The 24,430-nt window shown below is 45.5% G+C and overlaps 1 protein-coding gene across 2 annotated transcripts in view; it reads left to right on the top strand.

Annotated features, from left to right (window-relative positions):
* LOC119971132 (putative phosphoenolpyruvate synthase) overlaps positions 1-24,430 on the top strand; it is a 167,233-nt gene that overhangs the window by 71,540 nt on the left and 71,263 nt on the right. The window contains exons 11-19 of one of the 2 annotated variants that reach the window (XM_038806299.1): positions 1,030-1,216; positions 4,056-4,162; positions 4,592-4,630; positions 8,050-8,245; positions 11,173-11,308; positions 12,615-12,691; positions 16,897-17,014; positions 18,186-18,286; positions 19,078-19,149. In XM_038806299.1, coding sequence (XP_038662227.1) covers positions 1,030-1,216; positions 4,056-4,162; positions 4,592-4,630; positions 8,050-8,245; positions 11,173-11,308; positions 12,615-12,691; positions 16,897-17,014; positions 18,186-18,286; positions 19,078-19,149 — 1,033 coding nt within the window. Of the gene's footprint in view, positions 1-1,029; positions 1,217-4,055; positions 4,163-4,588; positions 4,631-8,049; positions 8,246-11,172; positions 11,309-12,614; positions 12,692-16,896; positions 17,015-18,185; positions 18,287-19,077; positions 19,150-24,430 lie in introns of both variants that reach the window. The other variant, XM_038806297.1, reaches the window with a different exon arrangement.

Here is a 24,430-nt window from a genome sequence, read left to right as displayed (position 1 = left end):
ATACAAAGAAAGAAGGGCAACATGCCAACAGAACAGAACAACTTAACCCTCTAAACCAGTGCTTCTCAAAGTGTGGTACGCGTACCGGTGCCGGTACACGAGCCGTCGTCTGCCGGTACGTGGAGTACTCCCAGAAAAGAAACACTTTCACACTTGCGCAAAGGCGAGTGCTGAGCTGGAGCTGGAGCTGGGGCTGGGGCGTTCCGAGGTTCCGTCCTCGTGCTGAACGGGGCGGGGGTGGGGGGGGTTGCGTACTCGGGCCGGGCTGGGGGCTGGGGGGGGGGGGTTGCATCCTCGGGCCGTGCTGGGGGCTGGGGGGGGGGGGGGGGGTTGCGTCCTTGGCCTGTGCTGGAGGGGGGGTTGCGTCCTCGGGCCGTGCTTTGGAGGGGGGGCAATTATATTACATTATATTATATTGTTGCAAATATATTATAATGTAATATAATTGCCCCTGCAATAAGATATATCTCAAAAAAATTTCTGGGGTTCACATCCCCACCCCCCCGAACCCCCAGCTGGATTGGCTTGTTTCGCTCACCGGTCCCTGGCACATTGAAAAAAAAAACTGCCGGTACGCCACATCAGATAGTTTGAGAAGCACTGCTCTAAACGATAAACAGTTTAGCAAATTAACACCCAATTCAAAACAGGATAGAGCATGCATCCCTTACAAAAAGGAAAAGAAACCCCACCCCACCCCACCCCTCCACCCCCAGGTTGCTGCTGCTGTTTTTTTTAAATTAAGGCTTTGCAAAATTTTCCATATTAAATAGTAATAATCTTAATGCAGAAACTTAGTGAACATTAACCTATTGCATAAAGAGAATATACATCAGCAATCCACTAGACGTTACCCCCACGTGCCTCAATCCTCCCACCCCCACCCATCGGGGCACTCACCCCCCCCCCCCCCCCCCCCCCCCCCCCCCCCCCCACCACCCCATGGGTCGCTGCTGCTGCTGAAGTGTTGATTTGAAAAAGTTTTTATAGCGCTGAGAAAATAATGGATTTCCTTTTCCCTTTGTTTAGAAATGAAAGTGGTCGACAGGCTCCTGACTTCATACCAGTTGAAAAGTTCCAGGAACCTGTGGTGCCAGAATGCTCCGAGTTGGTGCTGGCGCTCTCTAATGAGGCGTGCCAGTGCGCTGCAGTGGTGGGCAGTAAAGGAGCTCAGTTGGCACAGCTGACAGAAATGCAGAAACACATCAGGAATCAGGTGGGGTACAAAGCAAAAATATTGTGAGGTGGCTGGAATATTGTGTGGAGTTTTTTGGTTGGTGAGGAACAAAACAGTGATTGAGGGCAAGCATGATAACAACTTAAGCAGGGATAAAAGGTCAGAGGCTGAATCGGGCCCCTCCCTACCACCAAAACCAAATAGACAGTGAGAATAAAACACTGCTTTAAAACTTACCTGTGCCCTATGCCTGTTGGCTCAGGCAGAGAAGGCATTTGTGCAAATTGCTGGAATGCGAAAACCACATGCTGGATTCTCCGCTGTCGGGATTCTCCGTTGCGCTGGCAGCCCTTGGATTTCCCGACGCGTGGGGCTGCCCACAATGGTAATGCCAGCTGGCGAGACCAAGAACCCCGGGAGCCTTCCACACCAGAAATCTGGTGCAGCGCGACGGAGAATTACGCTTCACATCTCCAGGGTTTAAACCCCCTCAGATCCTTGATCTGCAAAGCTTTCATTCACGTCAATGAGAAATTGTTGTGTGACTTGGAGGGGAATCTTATGGTGGTGTTCAATGCTCTTCTGTTCACTTATTTTGGGTCGCCAAATGTTGACGGACTATATATCCAAAAAGCGCCCACAAAAAAAACCCATCACAACCATGGCCCTCTTCCAGTTGTCAGAAATGGTCCCTAAAACCGGCATCCAGTCTTCCATTGTCAGCCTCCATATTGCTGATCTCACTGCAGATATCATTGTCCCACCCCAAACCCACTCTCGCTCCAGTGTAGGAAAGAGATAAGTTAATACGATTATAGATAGCCTCACCAGCCTCTCCACCCCTCACTCCGATTCAGGAGATGGCTGAATGTGTATTAAAGTTTGACTTGTTTATCTGAAAGAGGTGGTGCCTTTATATCTTTTTTCAGTTTGTTTTTCTTTCTGTGCATGTTTTATATAAGAAAATCCTATAAATGTCTATAGGACAGCAATAGGTACAATCTGAGGATCTTTGAAAACGTAAAAATTTAATAGGAGTGTTCTTGATGCAATGGAACTTCACACATATACTCATTCCTTTGTGTAACCTATCATAGAACATAGAACATAGAACAGTACAGCACAGAACAGGCCCTTCGGCCCTCGATGTTGTGCCGAGCAATGATCACCCTACTCAAACCCACGTATCCACCCTATACCCGTAACCCAACAACCCCCCCTTAACCTTACTTTTAAGACACTACGGGCAATTTTAGCATGGCCAATCCACCTAACCAATCCACCTAACATGTTAACCTATACTCAGTATATTTAAACGTCCAGTAGAATAAATGTTTGTTTTTTGAGTGCCTACTTGGTAATTTGGACATTGTGAATTCTCCCCCTATGTACCCGAACAGGCGCCGGAATGTGGCGACTAGGGGCTTTTCACAGTAACCTCATTGCAGTGTTAACGTAAGCCTACTTGTGACAATAAAAATTATTATTATTATACTGTAAATTTAAGAGGAATTTGCATCATTTCACCTCATAAATTCAATACAAGGAAAATTAGCTCCCTGCCTCTGTCTTATATTAAATATCTCCATATTATAAAGCAGACCTTTATGCTTTAGATTGCCTACGGCTTTATTCCTTTCAGAGTTTTCTGCCTAAAGCATTTTTGTTACCATTAAGGGGCTAGTCTGGCTGATAAAAATCCAGTGTCCTGTTATTGGATTAGCATTTCCTTTGTTGCCTTATTGTAAATTGAGAAGAAAGACATACATTTCTACTGTGCCTTTCATGACCTCAGGATATCCCAAACAGCTAATTGAGCGCTGTTGAACTGTCGTCACTGTTGCACTGTAGGGAATGCCAATGTCAAATAGCACACAACGAGGGCCACAAACAACAATGTGCCGATGATGAGATCATCCACTCTTATGATATGAACTGAGAGATGAATATTGATTAGGGATAGCTCCCATGCCTTTCTTCAAAATGGCCACTGGCGATCTTTTACCTGAGCCGATGGGGCCTTGCTTTAACTCTTGTTCAAAGGATGGTGCTAATGTGCACGCGTCTGCGGCAGTGAGCTAGCGTTTCAGCTTGGATTATGTGCTTAAGTTTCTGAAGCTGGACTTGAACCTGCAACTTCGTAACCTACTAGAATTGGGTAATTCTAGTAGCCCCGCTTACCAAAGCGAATCTAGACGTCAAAATTTTACAATGACGAGGTGGAAGACATTGTCCAGTTCTCATGGTAGTTGAGCAAACTTGAAACAATACATAAAAGTGTCAAAATAATGTCATTGATGTGCGGACAAAGCTATAAACTAGTGATAGTGGTAACCATTTGTTCTCAAGCTGACTGTTAGAAATTCAAGCAGTCTTGAACTTCCAAGCAGGAAACAAAATCCCGGAAAATATCCAAATAAACATAGCTTTGTGTCGAGCCATTCCCATCTATCTAATTGAAGCAAGGCAGCTGGTGAACTTTCGAATGCAATAGCAAATCTCCAGGCACCATTCACCTTGTGGTACTGTACTGTAATTAATGGGGTTGCTGTTGCCATTACTGTTAATTTGAATCCCCCATGTGTGATAGGTATTCTTGGATCCAGCCAAACACGACTGCTGTTTGACCTCTGCCTTTTAGTCTATTTGGCACGGCTTAATGTAGCTGAGAGATCACCAGTGAAACTACTCCAGCCTTGGGGACTCTCCTGCCCCTTCATCGAACCAAGGCTACAGCCATTAGGAGCAACTATATTCTTATATTTTTGAATCAAGAGTTGTTATAACTTTCCAGGAACCATACTATAATCAAATTAAAGTGATGGATAAAACCAGCTCAGCCACAATAGATTTATATCCTGCTGTTTTTTTTTGTCAGTTTTCTGTACCCGCAGGTCTCTGTGTCACTATCGCTGCCCTGGAATACCAAATGAAAATGAACAGCAGTCTTTGGCAAGCTGTGGCAGAGCTGAACGATGTGATCTGGTATGCTCATTCTCTTATTTTAAGCCAGATAACCTGATTCAAAAGTTCCAAATTCAGTCTCAATTTGAGTAATTTCAGTTGCACCTTAGCATTGACGCCACACTAGGAGGGCAGCACGGTGGCGCAGTGGTTAGCACAGCTGTCTCACGGCGCCGAGGTCCCTGGTTCGATCCCGGCTCTGGGTCACTGGCCGTGTGGAGTTTGCACATTCACCCTGTGTTTGCGTGGGTTTCGCCCCCACCACCCAAAGATGTGCAGGCTAGGTGGATTGAACATGCTAAATTGCCCCTTAATTGGAAAAAATGAATTGAGTACACTAAATTTTTCACCAAAAAAAAAAAATTGAAGCCCCACCGAATGGCAACATGTTTGAATTCTGTCGTCTGCCATCACTTTCTCGTTTTTAATTATGCTCTTGTATTTCAGTAGCACACCTAAAAATGAAAATCTTCGTCAACTGTGCCAAAGGTAAAATCAACCAAACCTCTTTCCCCTGACAACATTCCTTGTACACCAATATTTTTCCTGTGGTATTGCTGTAGTGTGTTGTAGATTTCATAAGAACAGTGTTGTTATTGCTAATAGGCCAGAATTCTACCGCCCTGTCGCATCAGGAGATTTGGCGGCCCAGCCAGAAGTCTGTTTAACTTTCGGCAGGTCCAGACACTTCCTCTGGCAGTAGGGGCTGGAAAATCTTCCTGACAGTGTTCGGAGTGAGACTGGCTTACCAGCACTGGGAGCAAACCAGAGATGTGACAGCACTGGGAGCTGCCAGACCAGGAGCCAATGTTGTCATTGATTACATGTGTGATGGGCAAGTGGGACTTTTTCAGGGTAACGAGACAGGCAGTAGAGCTTTATATGTTCTGACCTTATGACGTAGGGAAGGTCACTGATGAAGCAGCTGGAGATCCTCCCCCGAGGAATTCCAGCAACAATTTTCTGAGGCTGAGATGATCATCCTCCAACACACATAGCCACCTTCCTTTGTTCGAGGTTTGAGAGTTTTACTTTTGACCCCACAGAATTAAATTTTACTTGGGCAACACTTGGTTGAGTGTTGATGCTGAGGCCTCTTCAAGCTTCACCCATTCCATATTCGGTATCCATCCCCTCACTCTCTCGGCTGTGGTTGCCCAGTGGAAGTGCAGCAGGTTCGGAAGGGCCAGGCCACCCATGTTTCTTCTCCTCTGCAGTGTAGCCTTGGAATTCTTGCCTTCTTCCCCCCCCCCCCCCCACTGCCCCAGACCGGGATCCGTTAGCTGACAGAAAGCAAAGAGTGGGGAAAAATGAGTGTTTTTCTGGTTGGCGATCAGTGGCTACTGGTGTGCCTCACGGATCAGTGTTGGGTCTGCAATTGTTCACAATTTATACAGATGATCTGGAGTTGGGGACCAAGTGTAATGTGTCAAAGTTCGCAGATGAGTGGTAGAGTTAAGTGTGCAAAGGACATTGAAAGTCTGCAGAGTGATATAGATAGTTTAAGTGAGTGGGTAAGGTTCTGGCCAATGGAGTTCAATGTTGATAAATGTGAGGTCATCAGTTTTGGTGGGAATAACAGCAAAGTGGACTATTATTTAAATGGTAAAAAATTGCAGCATGCTGCTGTGCAGAGGGACCTGGGTGTCCTTGTACATGAATCGCAGCAGGTAATTAAATATGCATATGAAATGTTGTCTTTTGTTGCTAGAAGGATGGAGTTTAAAGGAAGGGAGGTTATGTTGCAGCTGTATAGGATACTGGTGAGGCCACACCTGGAGTACTGTATACAGTTTTGATCTCCTTACTTGAGAAAGGATGTGCTGGAACTGGAGGGTGTGCAGAGGAGATTCACTAGGTTGATTCTGGAGTTGAGAGGATTGGTTTATGAGGAGAGACCAAGTAGATTGGGACTAAACTAATTGGAATTTAGAAGAATAAGGGGGTTCTTATAGAACTATAAAAAATTATGAAGGGAATAGATAGGATAGAAGCAGAGAGGTTGTTTCCACTGGCAGGTGAAACTAGAACCAGGGGGCATAGCCTCAAAATAAGGGGAAGTAGACTTAGGGCTAAGTTAAGGGGGGACCTCTTCACTCAGAGGGTCGTGGATCTGTGGAATTCCCTGCCCAGTGAACAGTTGAGGCCACATCGTTAAATGTTTTCAAGGCAAAGGTAGATAGATTTTTGAACAGTAAAGGAATAAAAGGTGAGTGGGCGGTTAAGTGTAGCTGAGTCCACAAAAAGATCAGCCATGACCTTATTGAATGGCAGAGCAGACTCCTACTCCTGCTCCTAGTTCTTATGTTCTTATGTAGCATTCTATGAATTTTCCTTATTACTTGTTGTACCTACATACTAGCCTTTTGTGATTCATGAACAAGGACATCCAGATCCCTCTGCACTTCAGAGCGCTGCAATCTCTTTCCATTTAAATAATATGCTTTTTTATACTTCCTGCTAAAATGGACAATTTCACATTTTCCCACATGATACTCCATTTGCCCAAACTTTTCCCATTCACTTAACCTACATCTTTTTGTAGCCTCCATATGTCATCTTCTCAACTTACTTTCCTACCTGACTTTGTGTCATCAGCAAATTTGGCAGCAATCCCTTCATCCAAGTTATTTATGTAAACAGTGAAGGTCCCAGCACCGATCCCTGTGTTGCACCACTTGTCACATTCGGCCATCCTGAAAATGACCCATTTATGAGCGCAAGCTACTGGAATGGAGACAGAATCACGTAATGCGCAAGGTTAGCTGGCTGTTTACTGGCACTAAGAGCACCAAGAAACACTCCTCTATTTAATGCCCATTCAGGTAGATCAGGGGCCTCAGCGGGGAACTCTCTGACGAGGCTGCACTTACTCCCGTTTTCTGCATTGAGGAGCTCTGCTCCTCGGAACTCCTTAGTGCAGCAAGAGATCGGGACGCCATTTTTAAATGGCATCCTGATCGCTCAAGTCCCTGAACCCCCCAAGCCCCAACTCACTATAAGCAGGGCCTCCACCCACTTCCCTCCCCTCCCCATGTCCCCCGCGGCACCCCCCATTCCCCAGCCCGATCGCTACCACACAGAAATTTCCAGCTTGGCACCCTGGCAGTGCCACCGCCAGTTCACGGTGCCACCTGGGCATTTTGGCAGTGCCAAGCTGGCACCCAAGTGGCAGTGCCAGGGTACCCAGGCAGCACTAGCAGTGCCAGTTTACCACACTGTCTAATGCACTTAGAGGCCTCCAATCCCCTGGGGAATCCCCATAAGTCCCATTCCATCTGGTCCTCATTTGTGGAGATCAACACTGCACGGCGCTCACCCAAGGTATCCAAGCCAAGGTGATTTAATGCCACACCTTGGATAGATCTCAGGAATGCATATTAGAGTGAGACTAGCTGTCTCACTCTAATATGCAGATTTGTCAGAAAGCCACCCTGTCCACAATGAACGGGATTCACATCGCCAACATCCTGCAAGATTGCGCTAGATCACGCAAGGTGTGGCGAGCCGGTTACATCCCAGAAGTGGGATCACCCGGCATCTACTGGTCGCATTGCGCCGTGCTGCCTTTCGGGCACAACGCGACTGGTAGATCTCAGCCTCTACCTACTCTCTTCTTCCTGTTAGCCATCCAACCTTCTATCCATGCCAATATATTACCCGCCGCATACTGTGACCATGCACTTTTATTTTCCACAATAACCTTTGATGCGGCACTTTAACAAATGCCACAAGTAGATTAGCGCAGCATGGTACCAAAAGGAACTACAGAATGGAAAACGAGTATCCAAAATTTTGACACAGAAGCATTTTTTAAAAATCTGCCACCCTTTCTTTTAGATGTCTGACCAAAACATTCTAAATTGTTGTGGCATTCAACGCATGAGCTCCCTTTTAATCTCTTCTAGATGTGTTGAATTGTTCAGAAAAACCAAACTGGTTTCTGAGATAGAAAGTGCCATTCGTGGTCAGCTTGAAGAGCTGAGGCTGCTGGGAGCAGAGGAACGATTGGCCGTCAGGTCCAGTGCAGTCTGGGAGGACACAGAGGACACGTCTGCTGCAGGGCAACTCGAGACTAAACTGGGATTGAAAGGCTTTGAACAGGTAAAAAGAAAAATAATCTAAATCAAATCAAATCAATAGGATAACTCGTGAATTCTTGAGAATGTAATAATAAGGGTTAAACAGGAATTAAGGTTGCAAATTCAGTAGTTTACCTGTAGTTCAGAGTTGCCTCAATAATTTGAATTGACGTGCAGTAAAATGGGAATTTGTTGATTCAAACAATTGTAATATTAGATCGTTTGAATTATGCAACTTCAAACTAAGGGTTAACCTTTACGTGGATAAAACCTGTTCTCCATAGTAATTTTTCTGAATGCTCTGATTAATTTCATTGTTATGGTATGTTGAGTTGAAATATAGGAATAGGAGTAAGAGTGGGTCAGTTAACTCAGTTGACCAGATGGCTCGTGTGTGGTTCAGAATAATATCAACAGCATGGGTTTGATTTGCGTTGTGGATAAGGTAGACCTAGGACCCGCTTCCTTGGCCTGCCTCTGAGGCGGGGGGTCAATAGTAAGCCAACATTGACAAAAGCTGCCAAGAGTATGACTCGAGATGAAGCATTAATGGATATGAGAGAATGATCTACCTTTGGGTGTGGGACACGTGGAATAAACAGGAGACGGCCGTCCAGCTCCTCAGACTATTTCTGCTATTCACTTAGATCACTATATTCTAACTCCATCGACCTACACTGATTCTGTAACCCTTAATACCCTTGTCAGCCAAAAATCTATCAGTCTCAGTTTCAATTGATCTATCCATTGAATAAAATACATAGAATCCCTCCAGCTCAGAAGGAGGCCATTTGGTCCATTGAGTGTGCACCGACCCTTCGAAAGAACCCTCCACCTAAGCCCTCTCCCCTGTCCTATCCCTGTAACCCCGCACATAGATTATGGCCAATCCACCTAACCTGCCCATCCTTTTGAGGGTGAGAGTCTCAGATTTCCACTGTCCTTTGTGTGAAGAAGTGTTTCCTGACATTAGCCCTGAATAGCTCAATTCTATTTTTAAGGTTATGATTCCATTGTTCTGGACGCCCACATCCGAGAAAATAATTTCTCTCTTACCCTAAATTGCAATGTTATCAAGATGTATCACTTTCACTCGTTGTGCTTTTGGCAATATGATAATTAAAAAAGTACAGTCTTAACACGTCCAAATTGGCTTCTCTCCCAGAGTTGAGGAAATGCTGTAGAACAGGCTTTACATTGAGTGTTGAATATGAACGAGAGATCAAAATGGAGCTGCAATCTTTTCAGACCCGGGGAAAAATTATTTAGATTAACTTGGGATCAGGTCCTTTTGGGTATAAAATGTCGGCGGATATACCAGTTGGCCTGGGTGAATTTTCTCATCCTTTCAGGCTAGAAACAATAGGCTGGATTCTCTGACCCCCCGCCGGGTCGGAGAATCGCCGAGGGCTGGCGTGAATCCCGCGCCCGCCGGCCACCGAATTCTCCGGCACCTAATATTCGGCGGGGGCGGGAATCGCTTTGCGCCTGTCGGCGGACCCTCAGGGGTCCCCCCACGGTGGCCTAGCCCGTGATTGGGCCCACCGATCCGCAGGCGGGCCTGTGCCGTGGGGGCATTCTTTTCTTTCCGCGTCGGGCATCATCCTCCGCAATGGCCGATGCGGAGGTGACCCCCACTCTGCGCATGCGCGGTGATGTCATCAGCAGCTGCTGACGCTCCCGCGCATGCGCGGACTTCCGCTGGCCAGTGGAGTCCCTTCGGCCCCGGCTGGTGTGGTGCCGGGACCCCCCGCCCCGCCGAGTAGAGGAGAAACCAGCCAAATATATCTGATTTGGTTTGATCCTTGATCTTACTGATGTGATTAGGATATGCCACCTCAGACTCGGCCAGTTAACCAGACCCGGTCTTGTGTTAATGTGGAGATGCCAGCGTTGGACTGGGGTGAGCACAGTAAGAAGTCTTACAACACCAGGTTAAAGTCCAACAAGTTTGTTTCAAACACTAGCTTTCGGAGCACTGCTCCTTCTCCTGACCCTGAATGAAGAGGTGGGTTCCAGAAACATATATATAGACAAAGTCAAAGATGCCAGACAATGCTTAGAATGCGAGCATTTGTTGGTAATTAAATCTTTATAGATGCAGAGATAGGGGTAACCTCAGGTTAAAGAGGTGTGAATTGTCTCAAGCCAGGACAGTTGGTAGGATTTCGCAAGCCCAGGCGAGATGGTGGGGGATGAATGTAATGCGACATGATGTGTGCAGCATTACTCTGAGAAATTGGTTGACCTTACCCAAACCTGCCCACTGAATGCATGTCCAAGCATCAAAACCTTTGAGCACGGTCTTGAGGACAAATTAAACTAATAAGCGTTTCTGGACTGTGTGAATGTTGATCCCTTATGGGCTAACTCTGAAGCTAGTGGGTTTGATTTGCACTATGGAATTGACGGAACCTTGGCTGGCACTGGAGTGCAGTATTAAAGTGCTGCATTGCCACAGCTGCAGTTATCCAGTTGCGACATTAAACTGGGATTTTGTTGGTCTGCTCAGGCAAATGCTACGGATTGTGGGGCACTATATGAAGAAAGTTTCAAGGATTTCCCAGTGCTCTGGCCAACTGTCCTCCCTCAACCATTGTCACCAAGAATAGTTTATTTAATCATCACATTTGCTGTTTGTGAGACATTGCGAGATTAAGTTTGTTGAACTTTGTTAAATTGAGCACAGTCTTTGCCAATACTACAGTGACTGCATTTCAAAGTAATCCATTGGTTTTACACACCATTTTAAAGGATTTTAACATACTTCTCATTTGCCCTTTCCGATCGTAGTTGTGACCCTGAGTATGAGACCCATGACTCTTTATTCAGATTTTTCAATTTAAAAAAGATGCAAACCATGATTTCCCTTTGTACCTTATATTTCAAAACAATGTACTTTAGACATTTGTATTTTATGATTTACGCGTTTGCTTTAAATTTTCCCAGGCGTGTAATGCTGTGCAGGAATGCTGGGCCTCCCTCTACTCATTCCAGGCGGTGCAATATCGCAGCCAAAGGGGGCAACCAGTGCCATCAAGCATGGGCGTGGTAATCCAACAGATGGTATCAGCTCAGGCAGCAGGTACAGCTTGTTAAATCAATTCAATACAATCAACCTCACTCATCATTAACACAAGGACTAAGCTGTTTATATTGCATTTAACTATAGTCCTTTTAATCGCACCCACCGTCCCTGTAATAATGTTGGGAACCAGAATCCAATTTTGTGCACTGCAAAATCCCACAAACAGCGATAAGATTAATGATGATACTTTTATTTTCTAATGTGAACTTGGTTCAAATAAGCTGATTGGGCTGGACAGGTCTAAAACTTTTAAGATTTACAACTGTCGGCCTGGCGTGCAGCATACATGTGCTGGAAGCTGCATGTATTCACGCACATGGCCATATCCTTTGCAAACAGAAAGAACATGTTCATACTTTGCGCCTTTCTCAAATAAACAAAAACTTTGCTTCAGCCATTCCCTGATGCATTTCCCATGGCAATGTTTTGACCAATCAGAGCCAACCAACCCAGTTTGAATTTAAACAAAAGCTTGGCAGTTAATTCTTCCTGGTGCATTCTTGTGGCAACATCTCTGCCAATTAGAGTCCACTTGCCAAACAATTAGCACTCTCTGTTCATGCAGTATACATTGTTGGTCTCATTGAAATGTTGTATTCTTGTGACTATGTCCTGATGAGTGCAAGAAGAAAAACTTTGACAGCCTGTCTCTTTTTACAGCAATACTCCTAAGATGTGGTCATCCTGACCCAAGCATAACATTGTTTAGTAGGAAAGTGAAGTTGAAGAAGTCAATGTCATTGTCAAATGAAACCCGGTGAAATACATGCCCTTGTGAATGAGTTGCAAGCGATTGTTCACTCACTTGAGACAAAAAACATTTTCAGAAAGTATATTTGATCAATTCCTCTTGATGTAAAATTTCATAATAAAACTTCAGTGATACAAATGAATGGTAGCTGTGGAAGCAGATGAATTCTCAGGTTGCTATGCTTGCACAATATCATTCACTTACTGGGAAGACTTCATCTACGCACGATGAATAGCCATGTTTTTTTGGAACACTTTGCAATTTTAGTAGGAATAGCAAACCGGAAACCTTTATGCTGCTTTCATTGACACAAAGCAACCTGTGAAAATTATCGTCCATTGAGTATTCCATGTATTAACAGTAGAGAGGAGCAAGCTGTTCCTTACCCACAATGGCTTTCAAATTCACACGTGTCATGTGCTTCATTCTTCATGGATTGCAGAGATATAAACTTTAAAATTGGAGAGGGAAGAGTCTTTAAAAGAAAATCAAAACAGAACTGAACGTGCATAATATTTTATTCTAATATTGTATCCATTAACCATGTTACAGGTGTATTGTTTACATGTGACCCTGTCACAGGACACTCAGGTAGAATGATTATCAATGCAAACTATGGACTGGGAGAGGTGAGATTCTATAACTTTGCTCCTGAAATGTTAATGTGACTCATTATCTGCTGGGCTGTCCTACCTGCATTCCATTACTAATAACTGTTTTTCTACAAACCTGCTTAGGGGCAACTATGTATAAGTAAACGTTTACGTACTCACCCGAGGCTGTTTTGCACAAATGCACATGCACTAATCATGTATGATGTTACACACCTGCACAGACGTAAACATTTACTCAACGAGCCACCATTTTCTGGAAGAGTGTTTTTGAATTGCGTCAGTTCTCAATTAGGCTTAATCTTCAGCAGACAGATGATTTTACGCAGAGCATTAGCCTAGACCTCAGGACTACTCATCTAGTGACAAAACCACTAAACCACTATGCCTATGGTACCACTAGCACCATCGTGGGCAGCATGGTGGCACAGTGGTTAGCATTGCTGCTTCACAGCGACAGCTACCCAGATTCAACTCGGGTGCCCGTTTGTGTGGAGTTTGCACTTTCTCCCTGTGTCTGCGTTGGTTTCCTCCGGGGGCTCTGGTTTCCACCCGCAGTCCAAAGATGTGCAGGTTGGATGGATTGGCCATGCTAAATTGCCCCTTAATGTCCAAAAGGTTAGTTCTGGTTACTGGGTTACGGGGATAGGGTGGGGTCCTGGGCCTAGGTAGGTTGCTATTTTCAAGTGTTGGTGCAGACACAATGGGCTGGCTGGCCCCTTTCTGCACTGTAGGTATTCTATGACTTCACATTTTCCTACCTTATTCATTACTCTATTATAGGGCACCTTATCAAATTTAAAAACAACTTCAATTTTAATAGTGCCTTTAACATAATAAAACATCCCAAAAATGGGATCACAGGAACATTATGAAGCAAAATTTGATGTTGACTCACATGAAGCATTTGTCAAAGAGGTCACTTTGAGGGGCAACTTAAGAGAAAAGAGAGGCAAACAGATTGAAGGAGGCAGTTCCAGAGCTTTGGGCCTATTCACCAATGGTAGATATTTGTTAGGTACGGCCATCAAGGTGAATAATTGGATTTGAGGGACAGATTAGCTATGGTATAGCAGAGTGCTGGAACAGTTTCGAGGGGACGAATGGCCTACTTCTCTTTTATATGAGATGGGCAAAAAAGGGTTATAAGGTGGCTGATGAGTACTTTAGTGAAGTGACTGGAAAACATTGAATACAGTTAAGGAACTAATTTATGACTGCACTAATGTATTGGGGAGATGGTGGCATGGTGGTATTGTCACCAAATGAGTAGTCCTGTGGTGTAGACTAATAGTCTGTATCCACTTTGGCAGCTGGTGGAATTTAAATTCAGTTAATACCATTCAGAATTGATAGCTAGTCTCAGTAATGATGATTGAAACTATCATTGATTGTTGTGGTCTACTAATGTCGTTCAGGGAAGGAAATCTCTTGCTCTTACCTGGCCTGACCTCTATGTGACTCCAGATCCACAGTAATGTGTTTGACTCGTAACTGCCCTCTGAAATAGTCGAGCAAGCCACTTAGCTCAAGGGCAATTAAGGCAGGGACACAAATGCCGATTTTGCCAGTGAAGCCCACATCCCATGAAAGAATAAAGAATATGAACAGCATCTCCAATTTAGGCACTGTCTTTCTACGAATCCATGGTAGCTTGGCCACCTTTAAGGGGCAGCCTTTCATGGGCCACGTGGCCCGCTCGGACCTATCGCATGAGAACCCTGACCAATGAGAAGAAAGAGCAGGGCCCTCGGAGCAGGGGGCCAGGCAGTCTGGACTCAGGAGTCGAGAAGTAAAGACCTATGTGATACACCGCCTGCCTGTATGTGGTTAGATTTCATTGTGATTTCCAATAAACCTCTTCATTATTCAAGAAGCCTTTTCAGTGATGCCTCGTGCTATTAAAAAAGATGTGCAGGTTAGGTGGATTGACCGTGATAAATTGCCCTTAGTGACCAAAAAAGTGTGGAGACACTATTGGGTTGCGGGGATAGGGTGGAGGCTTAGGTGGGTCTGTGCAGGCTCGATGGGCCAAATGGCCTCCTTCTGCACTGTATGGTCTATGTTCTAATACATTGGCGACTAGAGTAAATTGGTCAACGATAGCAAGCTTCAAAATTTGTGGGGAAGGGATTGCATTATAATTCTCCAAAAAGACAGAAAAGACGAGGTCGGCAACAAAAGCTGGCCAGGATTCTCCATTCAACGTCTTTCCGATTGAGATTCCTGCTCACAATGACGGCCCGATCTTGAGATTCCAACGGAAACTGGTGAGCCCATCCCCCATGCTCTCCCCCATTAGTATGGTGAAGGGGAGAGACTCACATACTGAGTCCCGCTCCTAGCGCCAGCAGAGACCGATAGCAATTCTCTGCTGGCAGGAGCACTAAGAATCCAGAATGGAGAATCTCAGCCAGTGAGTGAGAAACCATGCCATTGATAGGGAAACTCATTCTGATTGACCTGGGGTGGGGGAGAGTGGGGGGGGGGGGGGGGGGGGGGGGGGGGTACTGGCAGGGTTTTTTGGGGGGGGGGGGGGGTCAATATCTTTGTGAGTCTTTGGTACTTCTTTACCACTAATGAGATCACTGGGGAAGACAAGCAAAAGGTCATCTTGATTACGGTGTGCAGACTCCAGACTTATAACCTCATTGGAAATTTAACATCCTTGGAGGCCCCAGACAAAACATTATTTGACCTGTTGGTCACACTTGTTAAAGAGCATTCCAGCCCCAGACCCTCCATTATACTGCAACGGTATAAGCTTAATTTGGCCATTAAGGACCCAGGAGAGACCACCCTCAAGATTTGTTTGCTTCAGTTGTAACAGGGAGGGCCACATTCAAACATGTTGCCACATGTTTACCACAAAGTTGGTGAGGGCCGTAGCTGACATGCCAACTTTCCTTAGGATTAAGGGGTGATCTGATCAATGTCCTAGAATTTACAGTGATGGAGGAGACCATGTGGCCTATTGAGTCTGCACCGGCCCTTGGAACGAGCATCCTATCTAAGCCCACACCTCCACCCTATCCCTGTAACCCAGTAACCCCACCGAACTTTTTGGACACCAAGGGTAATTTAGCATGGCCAATCCACCTAACCTGCACATCTTAGGACTGTGGGAGGAAACCAGAGCACCCGGACAAAACCCACGCAGACACGGGGAGAACGTGACCCAAGACAGTGACCCAAGCCGGGAATTGAACCTGGGACCCTGGAGCTGTGAAGCTACGTTGCTAATTACTATGCTACCGTGCCGCCCGTATATTAACAGGAAAAGACAGGATAGATGCAGATAAAGTATTTCCACTGTTTGGAGATTCTTAAACTAAGGGGTACAATCGAAAAATTAGGGCCAGACCGTTCAGGAGAGATGTTAGGAAGCATTTCTTCACGCAAAGGGCAGTCGAGGTTTGGAACTCTCTCCCACAAACAGCAGCTGAAGCTAGACCAGTTGTTTATTTAAAATCTGAGATGAATAGATTTTTGTTTAGTAAAGATATTAAGGGAAAGGGGCCAAAGGCAGTTATATGGAGTAGGCCACAGATCAGTCATGGTCTCATTGATGTCAGGACAAGCTCGAGGGGCAGAATAGCCTTCTCCTGTTCCCATGATTCCTATGGTCCAATGGTTCCTATGGTCCTACCGACAGCGCAATCCCGCGTGCGGGTTTCCCGTGGGAAATCCCATTGACAGTAAGGGGAAAAGATAATCCTGCCGCCAACGAACGGTGTGCCGCCTCCCACTGCCGAGAAGCGCTTGCTGGGGAACCAGAGAATCCAGCCCATAGTCTTTGTGCGGAACGTTTCTCCTATTGCCAAAATAACATTTCCTGATTGAATACCCATTAGTGACAAGAATAAGTGTTAATAAAATTAATAAAAAATAATTATATTGAATTACTGACTTGAATTATTGAGAAGGAAATTACCTTTGTACCGATAAAACAATTCAGTTCAATTACTAAACTGAATAGTCATTGCCCTGTGGAAAATAACTGAGGTAATGAATTGCAGTCGTGGTCATAAATCTGTCTAAATTAGAGCCCAGGACAGAGCATGAGTTTATGAAGAGGAAGGTTCTGAATGTTTTCTGTTTTAAAGCAACTACCTCTCTTGAAGAGCCCTGTCAATGTCACATCTTTTAAACTGACAGTCTATCTAGATCACAACAGCGACCTTCACGGGGAGATTTTCACTGTTTTCCATATTTTGTTCCAGTCTGTTGTGAGCGGCCATTCAGAACCTGACACCATCACCCTTTCACGCAGTCTGAAAGGGCAATGTCAGATTATCAAGATGGACATTGGAGCAAAGAAGCAACACTACCAGCAAAATGGTGGGTAGTGGAAATAGGCCGGACCTTTTTTCTCATTTCCAGAAACTTTGGAGATAATGTTCATCCTCAAAAAGAAGGTGTGTTTGGGTTGGGTGGAATGTTAAAAATTTCAAACCTCAAGCCAGTGGGTCTTGAGCCTGGCCACTTCTGTTTTAATCGAGGCAGAAAAGGAACCATGCAATCAATCTCGCTCAGGGAGCAAATCAGTCATTGAAGCTTTTTAAGTTGTGCCTTTTTACAAGGTTTGTATATTTTACTGCTGTCCATGGGGTTTCCAGAACCGGAAAGTAAAAAAGATTGGATCCATAAAGTACATTTATTCACAGTGCGACTTGAGGGCCAGGATGAGCTGGAGTGTTGCCTCCAGGCCCACAGACTTGCTTTATAAATGCCCGCTCTTCATCTGTGCAATCTTCCCTCAGTGACAAACTCCCCTCCCGCAATCACTCTAACATCCCTCCCATGACCACCACAACTTCCCTACAATCACTCCTGATATGCGGCCCCATATTCACAAGGATAATCATCCTTGTCCCAGTGAAAGGGCACGATTCAGCGACTGTGTTGCGCCCGGCGCAGATCCGGGCGAGATTCACATCTGCATATTTATATGAGCCATTAGGCTCCTTTAAATACCCAGACACCGTATGCCTCTGGGGATCAACGGCCATGGACGAGGCGTGACTGCACCGGGGGGCATCCCGCAGGCCACCGGACACTACTGGGTGGTCAGGGACAGGGCAGGATAGTCCCTTGGCACTCCCCCTTCCAATAAGGAACCTTGACACTGCCAGCTTGCACCCTGGCAGTGCCACCCAGGCACCCTGGAACTACCAGGTTCATTGCCCATAAGAGTGGAGGCGAAGAGGGGTTCGATGGCCCAGAATAGGTTGGGGGGGGGGGTGTTGAAGAGGGGGTTCCTGAAAGCCGGGAGTGGGGTCTAGAGATTTGAACCTTGGTGCTGCAGCACCGAGGAAAACCCCCGCCAAACATGCCCAAAAGCAGACTTTAACCTTTGTGCGCTGAATCGCGGCAAATGATTCTGAATGGAGTTCTAATGGGAAAACCTTTAACAACAGCTCTGTTATTTTACTTGAGATGCCGAGGCTAAAATTAGTGCCAATTAAATCCTGTTCGCAAAATTTAACAGATTTTGTTTTTACAATTGCAGCGGAAGGTGGAATTATATCTGATCCTACTTTCGGGTCTGAAGCTGCAAAATGCAGCATCACGGAGGACATCATTCTCAGATTGGGACACGTGGCGCTTCAGGTTTGGGTTTTTCATTCAGAATATTTAAAACTTGTTAATTTTCAAATTAGATTTATTGATGTTGAGTAACAATAAAAAATACTCATTGTTTGTGTTTGGGAAGGAATTTAGCAATAATGGACATGAAAGCAAGCAGATGTCAAGATTATATCGTCTGCTCTTGGCTTCATTTAGCATAATGAGATGTCCCCAGGCTCTTCATGAAAGTAATTATCAACCAAAAATTTACATTGAACCACATCAGGGGTCATTAAGGCTGTTGCCCACAAGCTTTGTAACAGAGGTAGGCTTAAATTGCTACTGAAAATGGTAAAATAAATAAAGAAAAGAAGTAGAGGAATGCTCATGGAGGAAATTCCAGAGTCTGTGGACTAGGCAGATGCAGGCACTGTTATCAAAGGTAGAGCAAATGTAAATTGGGGAGGCATAAAAGGTCAGGTTGGAAGAAGCGCATAAATCTCAGAGGGTTGTCAAGTCAGAGGAAATTGCAGAGCTCGGGAGGGGCGAGGCCTTGGAGGAACTCCAAAACAATTGAGATTTTAAAAATTGAGTGGTCGCTGGACAAGGGGACGCTAAAGGCCGGCGAGCACAATGATAATGTGATGTAAATATGGTCCAAATCAGGATGAAGATAGCAGGGCTATGGATGAGCTCACGTTTTATGGAGGGTGCAAGGCAGGAGGCTCAACGGGAGTGTGTTGAAGTTAAGTCAGGCGAGTGGAGAGACAAACGATTGGTGTGGGGAGTAATGCATGAGTTCATTAATGTTTTTGTCTGTCTTTGGACACCAGGTGGAAAAAGCCTATGGAAATGCAAGAGACATTGAGTGGGCAGTAAAAGACACAAAGATTTATTTATTGCAGGTGAGACTGTTTATTGTAAAACAAAATGGATGTGAATGCACTCCCAGCTCTCCTTCAAACTGGCAGCTCTTTAGCGCTCCCCAATGCAGAGTCGCATGTACCAAGAGCATAGATGCGGAATGTGGCTATAAGCCTAATGTACAAGCCCATGATTTTCCACCAATCTCAGCGTCACTGAGCAGCTTATTTCTCTTTTATATAATTGAAGCAATGTAAATCTACACTGAAATGAAATCTCTGCTCATTGCACTCTGCAATCAGCGCATGGAAAATTCTCATTAAGTGTTTCGTATTTTTGATAGCATTGACTAAGAAACATTCCATGAGCAGTTTTGGTCATGAGGGGCATCCTTGTTCAGTCAGAGAAAGAGATATAGGAATTCATAGAAACTACAAGCACATGAATTAGGAGCAGGGATAGATTATTGACCCCTCAAACCTGTTCCGCCATTCAATAAGACCACAGCTGATCTGACTCTGGCCTCAACCCCACTTTCCTTCAACCCCGAAACCCTTTGACTCCCTTGCCAATCAATAACTTAAACTTAAATATATTCAATGACCCTGCCTCCACTGCTCTTAGTGGAAGAGAGTTCTACAGGTTACTGACCCTCTGAGAGAAAACATGGGCGCGATTCTCCCAGAGAGGGAGAAATCGTAAGGCTGGCGTCAAATCCGGGCGGGTTTGACGCCAGCCTCCCCCTCCCCGACCGGGAACCGATTCTGGTCCCCGGTCGGGGCTAGCATGCCGCCGCCGTAAACTCCGGCATCACGGGCTTAACGAATTTCGTTAAGCCCGCTTGCCAGAGTTTGCGCCGGCTGACGCGTCACATGACGTCAGCCGCGCATGCGCGGATTGGAAAACTCCAACCCGCGCATGCGCGGATGACGTCATCGCGCATTTGCGCGAAACCCGCGCATGCGCGGGCCGGGATGCCCCTCAGCCACCCCGCGAAGTGATACAGCGGGGCGGCGGAAGGACAAAGAGTGCGCGGGTATCGGACCCGCTGCCCGCGATCGGTGCCCACCGATCGCGGGCCCATGGCACCCTTGGCACGGCCGTGGTACTGCCGTGCCAATCGGTGCCATGGTTTTAAAAATCGGCACTTTACGGCCGTTTTTACGAACGGCCAGACCAGGTGTGTTTGCCGTTCGTAAAAACAGCCGTAAAGGGCTTGGAACTCGGCCCATCGGCCAGCTGAGAATCGCTGCTGGCCGTAAAAAAACGGCGGCAGCGATTCGTATCGGGAGTCGGGCGTGGGGGGGGGGGGGGGGAGAATAGCGGGAGGGCGTCAGACTAGCGTGGCCGTAAAATTTTACGAACCCCGCTATTCTCCGCACCGTCGGGAGTGCGGTGAATTGCGCCCATATTCTCCTCATCTCTGTCTGAAATGGGAGACCCCTTATTTTTAAACTGTGTCCTGAATTCTAGTCTCACTAGGGAAACATCTTTTCAGCATCCACCCTTTCAAGTTCCCTCAGGATCTTTTATGTTTCCTTCAAACCATCTCTCGCTTTTCTGAACTCCAATGTCCAACCTTTCCTCATAAGATATCTCCTTTATCCCGGGATTCAGTTGAGTGAAACTTCTCTGAACTTCTTCTAATGTAAGTATGTAATTTCTTAAATAAGGAGATTTAAATTGTACAGAGTACCTTAGATGTGGTTTTATTACGTACACTTGGCTGAGGGCTTGGACATCTAGAATAACAGAACACCTGCTCCCCAAAAGAAACATTGTTTGATTGACAACTCAGGCTTTCTGATCTCTGCAGTTAGTTCCGTAATGTTGGTTGACCTAATTCAAGTGGTTTCAAGTGTTTGTGATTTTTGAAACTACAAAAGGGCCTGGATGACTGACACTCTTATAAGCCTCTCCAGAATGTCTTTGAAGGACTGTGGGAATTTATAAGCATATTTAACATCTTCTTTAGCATATTGCACTTCACACTGTGGTGTTTATTGGTTTCAAAAAGTGTATAGTGGGTAAAGGGCATGGAAGTGCCAGAGCTTGGCAAAGGGGGCATGAGGGGGATAGAGGGGGTGGGTGGAATGGCAGAGCCTGGCATCGGGGCATGATGGACATAGAGGGTGTGTGAGGGAAGGTTTGAAGTTTCAGAAATCTGTTTCCTGATCTGCCTCAACCCACAATTTCTGTAACATCATCCAATTCCAGGTTTGCCTTGAGCCATTTGCTGCTGAAACCTTTATTCGTGTCTTTCTATACTCTAGATTTAACTATTTCAATGCATGTATCTCGAGGAGATACTTGTTAGGAAGGAAGATGTGTTGGGCATTTTGAAAAACTTGAGGATAGACAAGTCCCCCAGCCTGACGGGATATATCCAAGGATTCTATGGGAGGCAAGAAATGAAATTGCAGAGCAATTGGCAATGATCTTTTCATCCTCGCTGTCAACAGGGGTGGTACCAGAGGATTGGAGAGTGGCGAATGTCGTGCCCCTGTTCAAAGAAGGGAATCGGGATAACCCTGGGAATTACAGGCCAGTTAGTCTTACTTCGGTGGTACGCAAAGTAATGGAAAGGGTACTGAGGGATAGTATTTCTGAGCATCTGGAAAGACACTGCTTGATTAGGGATAGTCAGCACGGATTTGTGAGGGGTAGGTCTTGCCTTACAAATCTTATTGACTTCTTTGAGGAGGTGACCAAGCATGTGGATGAAGGTAAAGCAATGGATGTGGTGTACATGGATTTTAGTAAGGCATTTGATAAGGTTCCCCATGGTAGGCTTATGGAGAAAGTAAGGAGGCATGGGATAGTGGGAAATTTGGCCAGTTGGATAACGAACTGGCTAACCGATAAAAGACAGAGAGTGGTGGTGGATGGCAAATATTCAGCCTGGAGCCCAGTTACCAGTGGCATACCACAGGGATCAGTTCTGGGTCCTCTGCTGTTTGTGATTTTCATTAATGACTTGGATGAGGGAGTTGAAGGGTGGGTCAGTAAATTTGCAGATGATACGAAGATTGGTGGAGTTGTGGATAGTGAGGAGGGCTGTTGTCGGCTTCAAAGAGACATAGATCGGATGCAGAGCTGGGCTGAGAAGTGGCAGATGGAGTTTAACCCTGACAAGTGTGAGGTTGTCCATTTTGGAAGGACAAATATGAATGCGGAATACAAGGTTAACGGTAGGGTTCTTGGCAATGTGGAGGAGCAGAGAGATCTTGGGGTCTATGTTCATAGATCTTTGAAAGTTGCCACTCAAGTGGATAGAGCTGTGAAGAAGGCCTATGGTGTGCTAGCGTTCATTAGCAGAGGGATTGCATTTAAGAGTCGTGAGGTGATGATGCAGCTGTACAAAACCTTGGTCAGGCCATATTTGGAGTACTGTGTGCAGTTCTGGTCACCTCATTTTAGGAAGGATGTGGAAGCTTTGGAAAAGGTGCAAAGGAGATTTACCAGGATGTTGTCTGGAATGGAGAGTAGGTCTTACGAGGAAAGGTTGAGGGTGCTAGGCCTTTTCTCATTAGAACGGAGAAGGATGAGGGGCGACTTGATAGAGGTTTATAAGATGATCAGGGGACTAGATAGAGTAGACAATCAGAGACTTTTTCCCTGGGTGGAACACACCATTACAAGGGGACATAAATTTAAGATAAATGGTGGAAGATATAGGGGGGATGTCAGAGGTAGGTTCTTAACCCAGAGAGTAGTGAGGGCATGGAATGCAGTGCCTGTGGAAGTAGTTGAGTCGGAAACGTTAGGGACCTTCAAGCGGCTATTTGATAGGTAGATTAGGGTAGAATAATGGAGTGTAGATTAATTTCTTCTTAAGGGCAGCACGGTAGCATTGTGGATAGCACAATTGCTTCACAGCTCCAGGGTCCCAAGTTCGATTTCGACTTGGGTCACTGTCTGTGTGGAGTCTGCACATCCTCCCCGTGTGTGCGTGGGTTTCCTCCGGGTGCTCCGGTTTCCTCCCACAGTCCAAAGATGTGCAGGTTGGGTGGATTGGCCATGATAAATTGCCCTTAGTGTCCAAAATTCTATCATTAACCTAGGATAAAAGTTGGCACTAAATCGTGGGCCGGAGGGCCTGTTCTGTGCTGTATTTCTCTCTCTCTCTCACTTCTGGCTGGTTTCCAACATTCTACCGTCTATACAACTGAGACCATCCAAAACTCTGCTGTCAATTCCCCAACTCCCAACTCACACAGCATCCAGTTCACCAGTAACTCCATGCTCACTGACCTACAGTGACTCCTGGTTAAGCAGTCTCAATTTTAAAATTCTCAAAATTTCTGATCCTTGGTTTCAAGTCCTCCCCTATGGCCTGGCCACCCCGTACCTTTGTAATCTCCTCCAGCCCCACAACCCTACGGCGCTTATGCACTTTATGGTGCCTCTATAAAGCACCTTTGGATGTAGGATGATGTTGAAGGTGCTGTACAACTGCAACTTGGTTTTGTTGTTATGCTCCTGCACAGCATTTTTTACCTTTGTTGTCGCAGTTTCATCAACAAGGCACGGTTTCAATTTCACACACAATTTGCCAGGTGAGATTATGCTTTCTAACCTACGTGCCAGTCCAGCTCGCCAAATGCGCGCGTCGAAATAGCAGAATACAGATGACAAAAAGTCCTTTGTATTTTAAAACAATGAGTTTACCCATATGTCGGCCACAATAGCTGCCGGAGGTGGCACTCTACCGTATTGTCTGTGAACAATGTGATTATCACGCTACAGATCTTAGTTCTCACAAATCATATTATTATTTGGCCGAACGATTTTGATGTGCCATTCAACAATGCACCATTTTATTCACTGGGATTTAAAAAACTATTTCATTCCATTTGTCCTTCTTGGGAGATGATGGACCGCGCCCTACGTGTATCTCCCTTGTGTGTTGAACATTGTCTGTTATTGCTCGAGAGACGGATTCGTGTGTCGCTGCACCTTCTGCAGCCGGCGCAGTCAACTGATCTTTTTTATTACTTCAGCGAGATTCTCTTCAACCATCTGGTCACTTATTTTCCCTTTGCTTTTTCCACATGCTTCCTGATTTTGAAAACAACATGTGAGTTTCACATAAGAGCAGTGATGGAAAGAATAGCACTGAATATCGGGTGCTAAACATATGTGATAACTCATAACTGAGGTTTCCACTCTGGTCGCCAAATGCAGGCTCCATGGAATTTCATGTCTTGGTTCTGCCAGTGTTCATGAACTATGGAACATATTTGCACAGTTTTTCCGACCACAGAGCAGATCATGGAAAGGTTACATGATAATATATTGAGGGATAAGTGATCTGATATT

The sequence above is a fragment of the Scyliorhinus canicula genome, chromosome 9, assembly GCF_902713615.1.
Source record: "Scyliorhinus canicula chromosome 9, sScyCan1.1, whole genome shotgun sequence".
NCBI lineage: Eukaryota > Metazoa > Chordata > Chondrichthyes > Carcharhiniformes > Scyliorhinidae > Scyliorhinus > Scyliorhinus canicula.
Note: the sequence above shows the minus strand (reverse complement) of the source record. Positions and strands in the feature narration are given on the sequence as shown.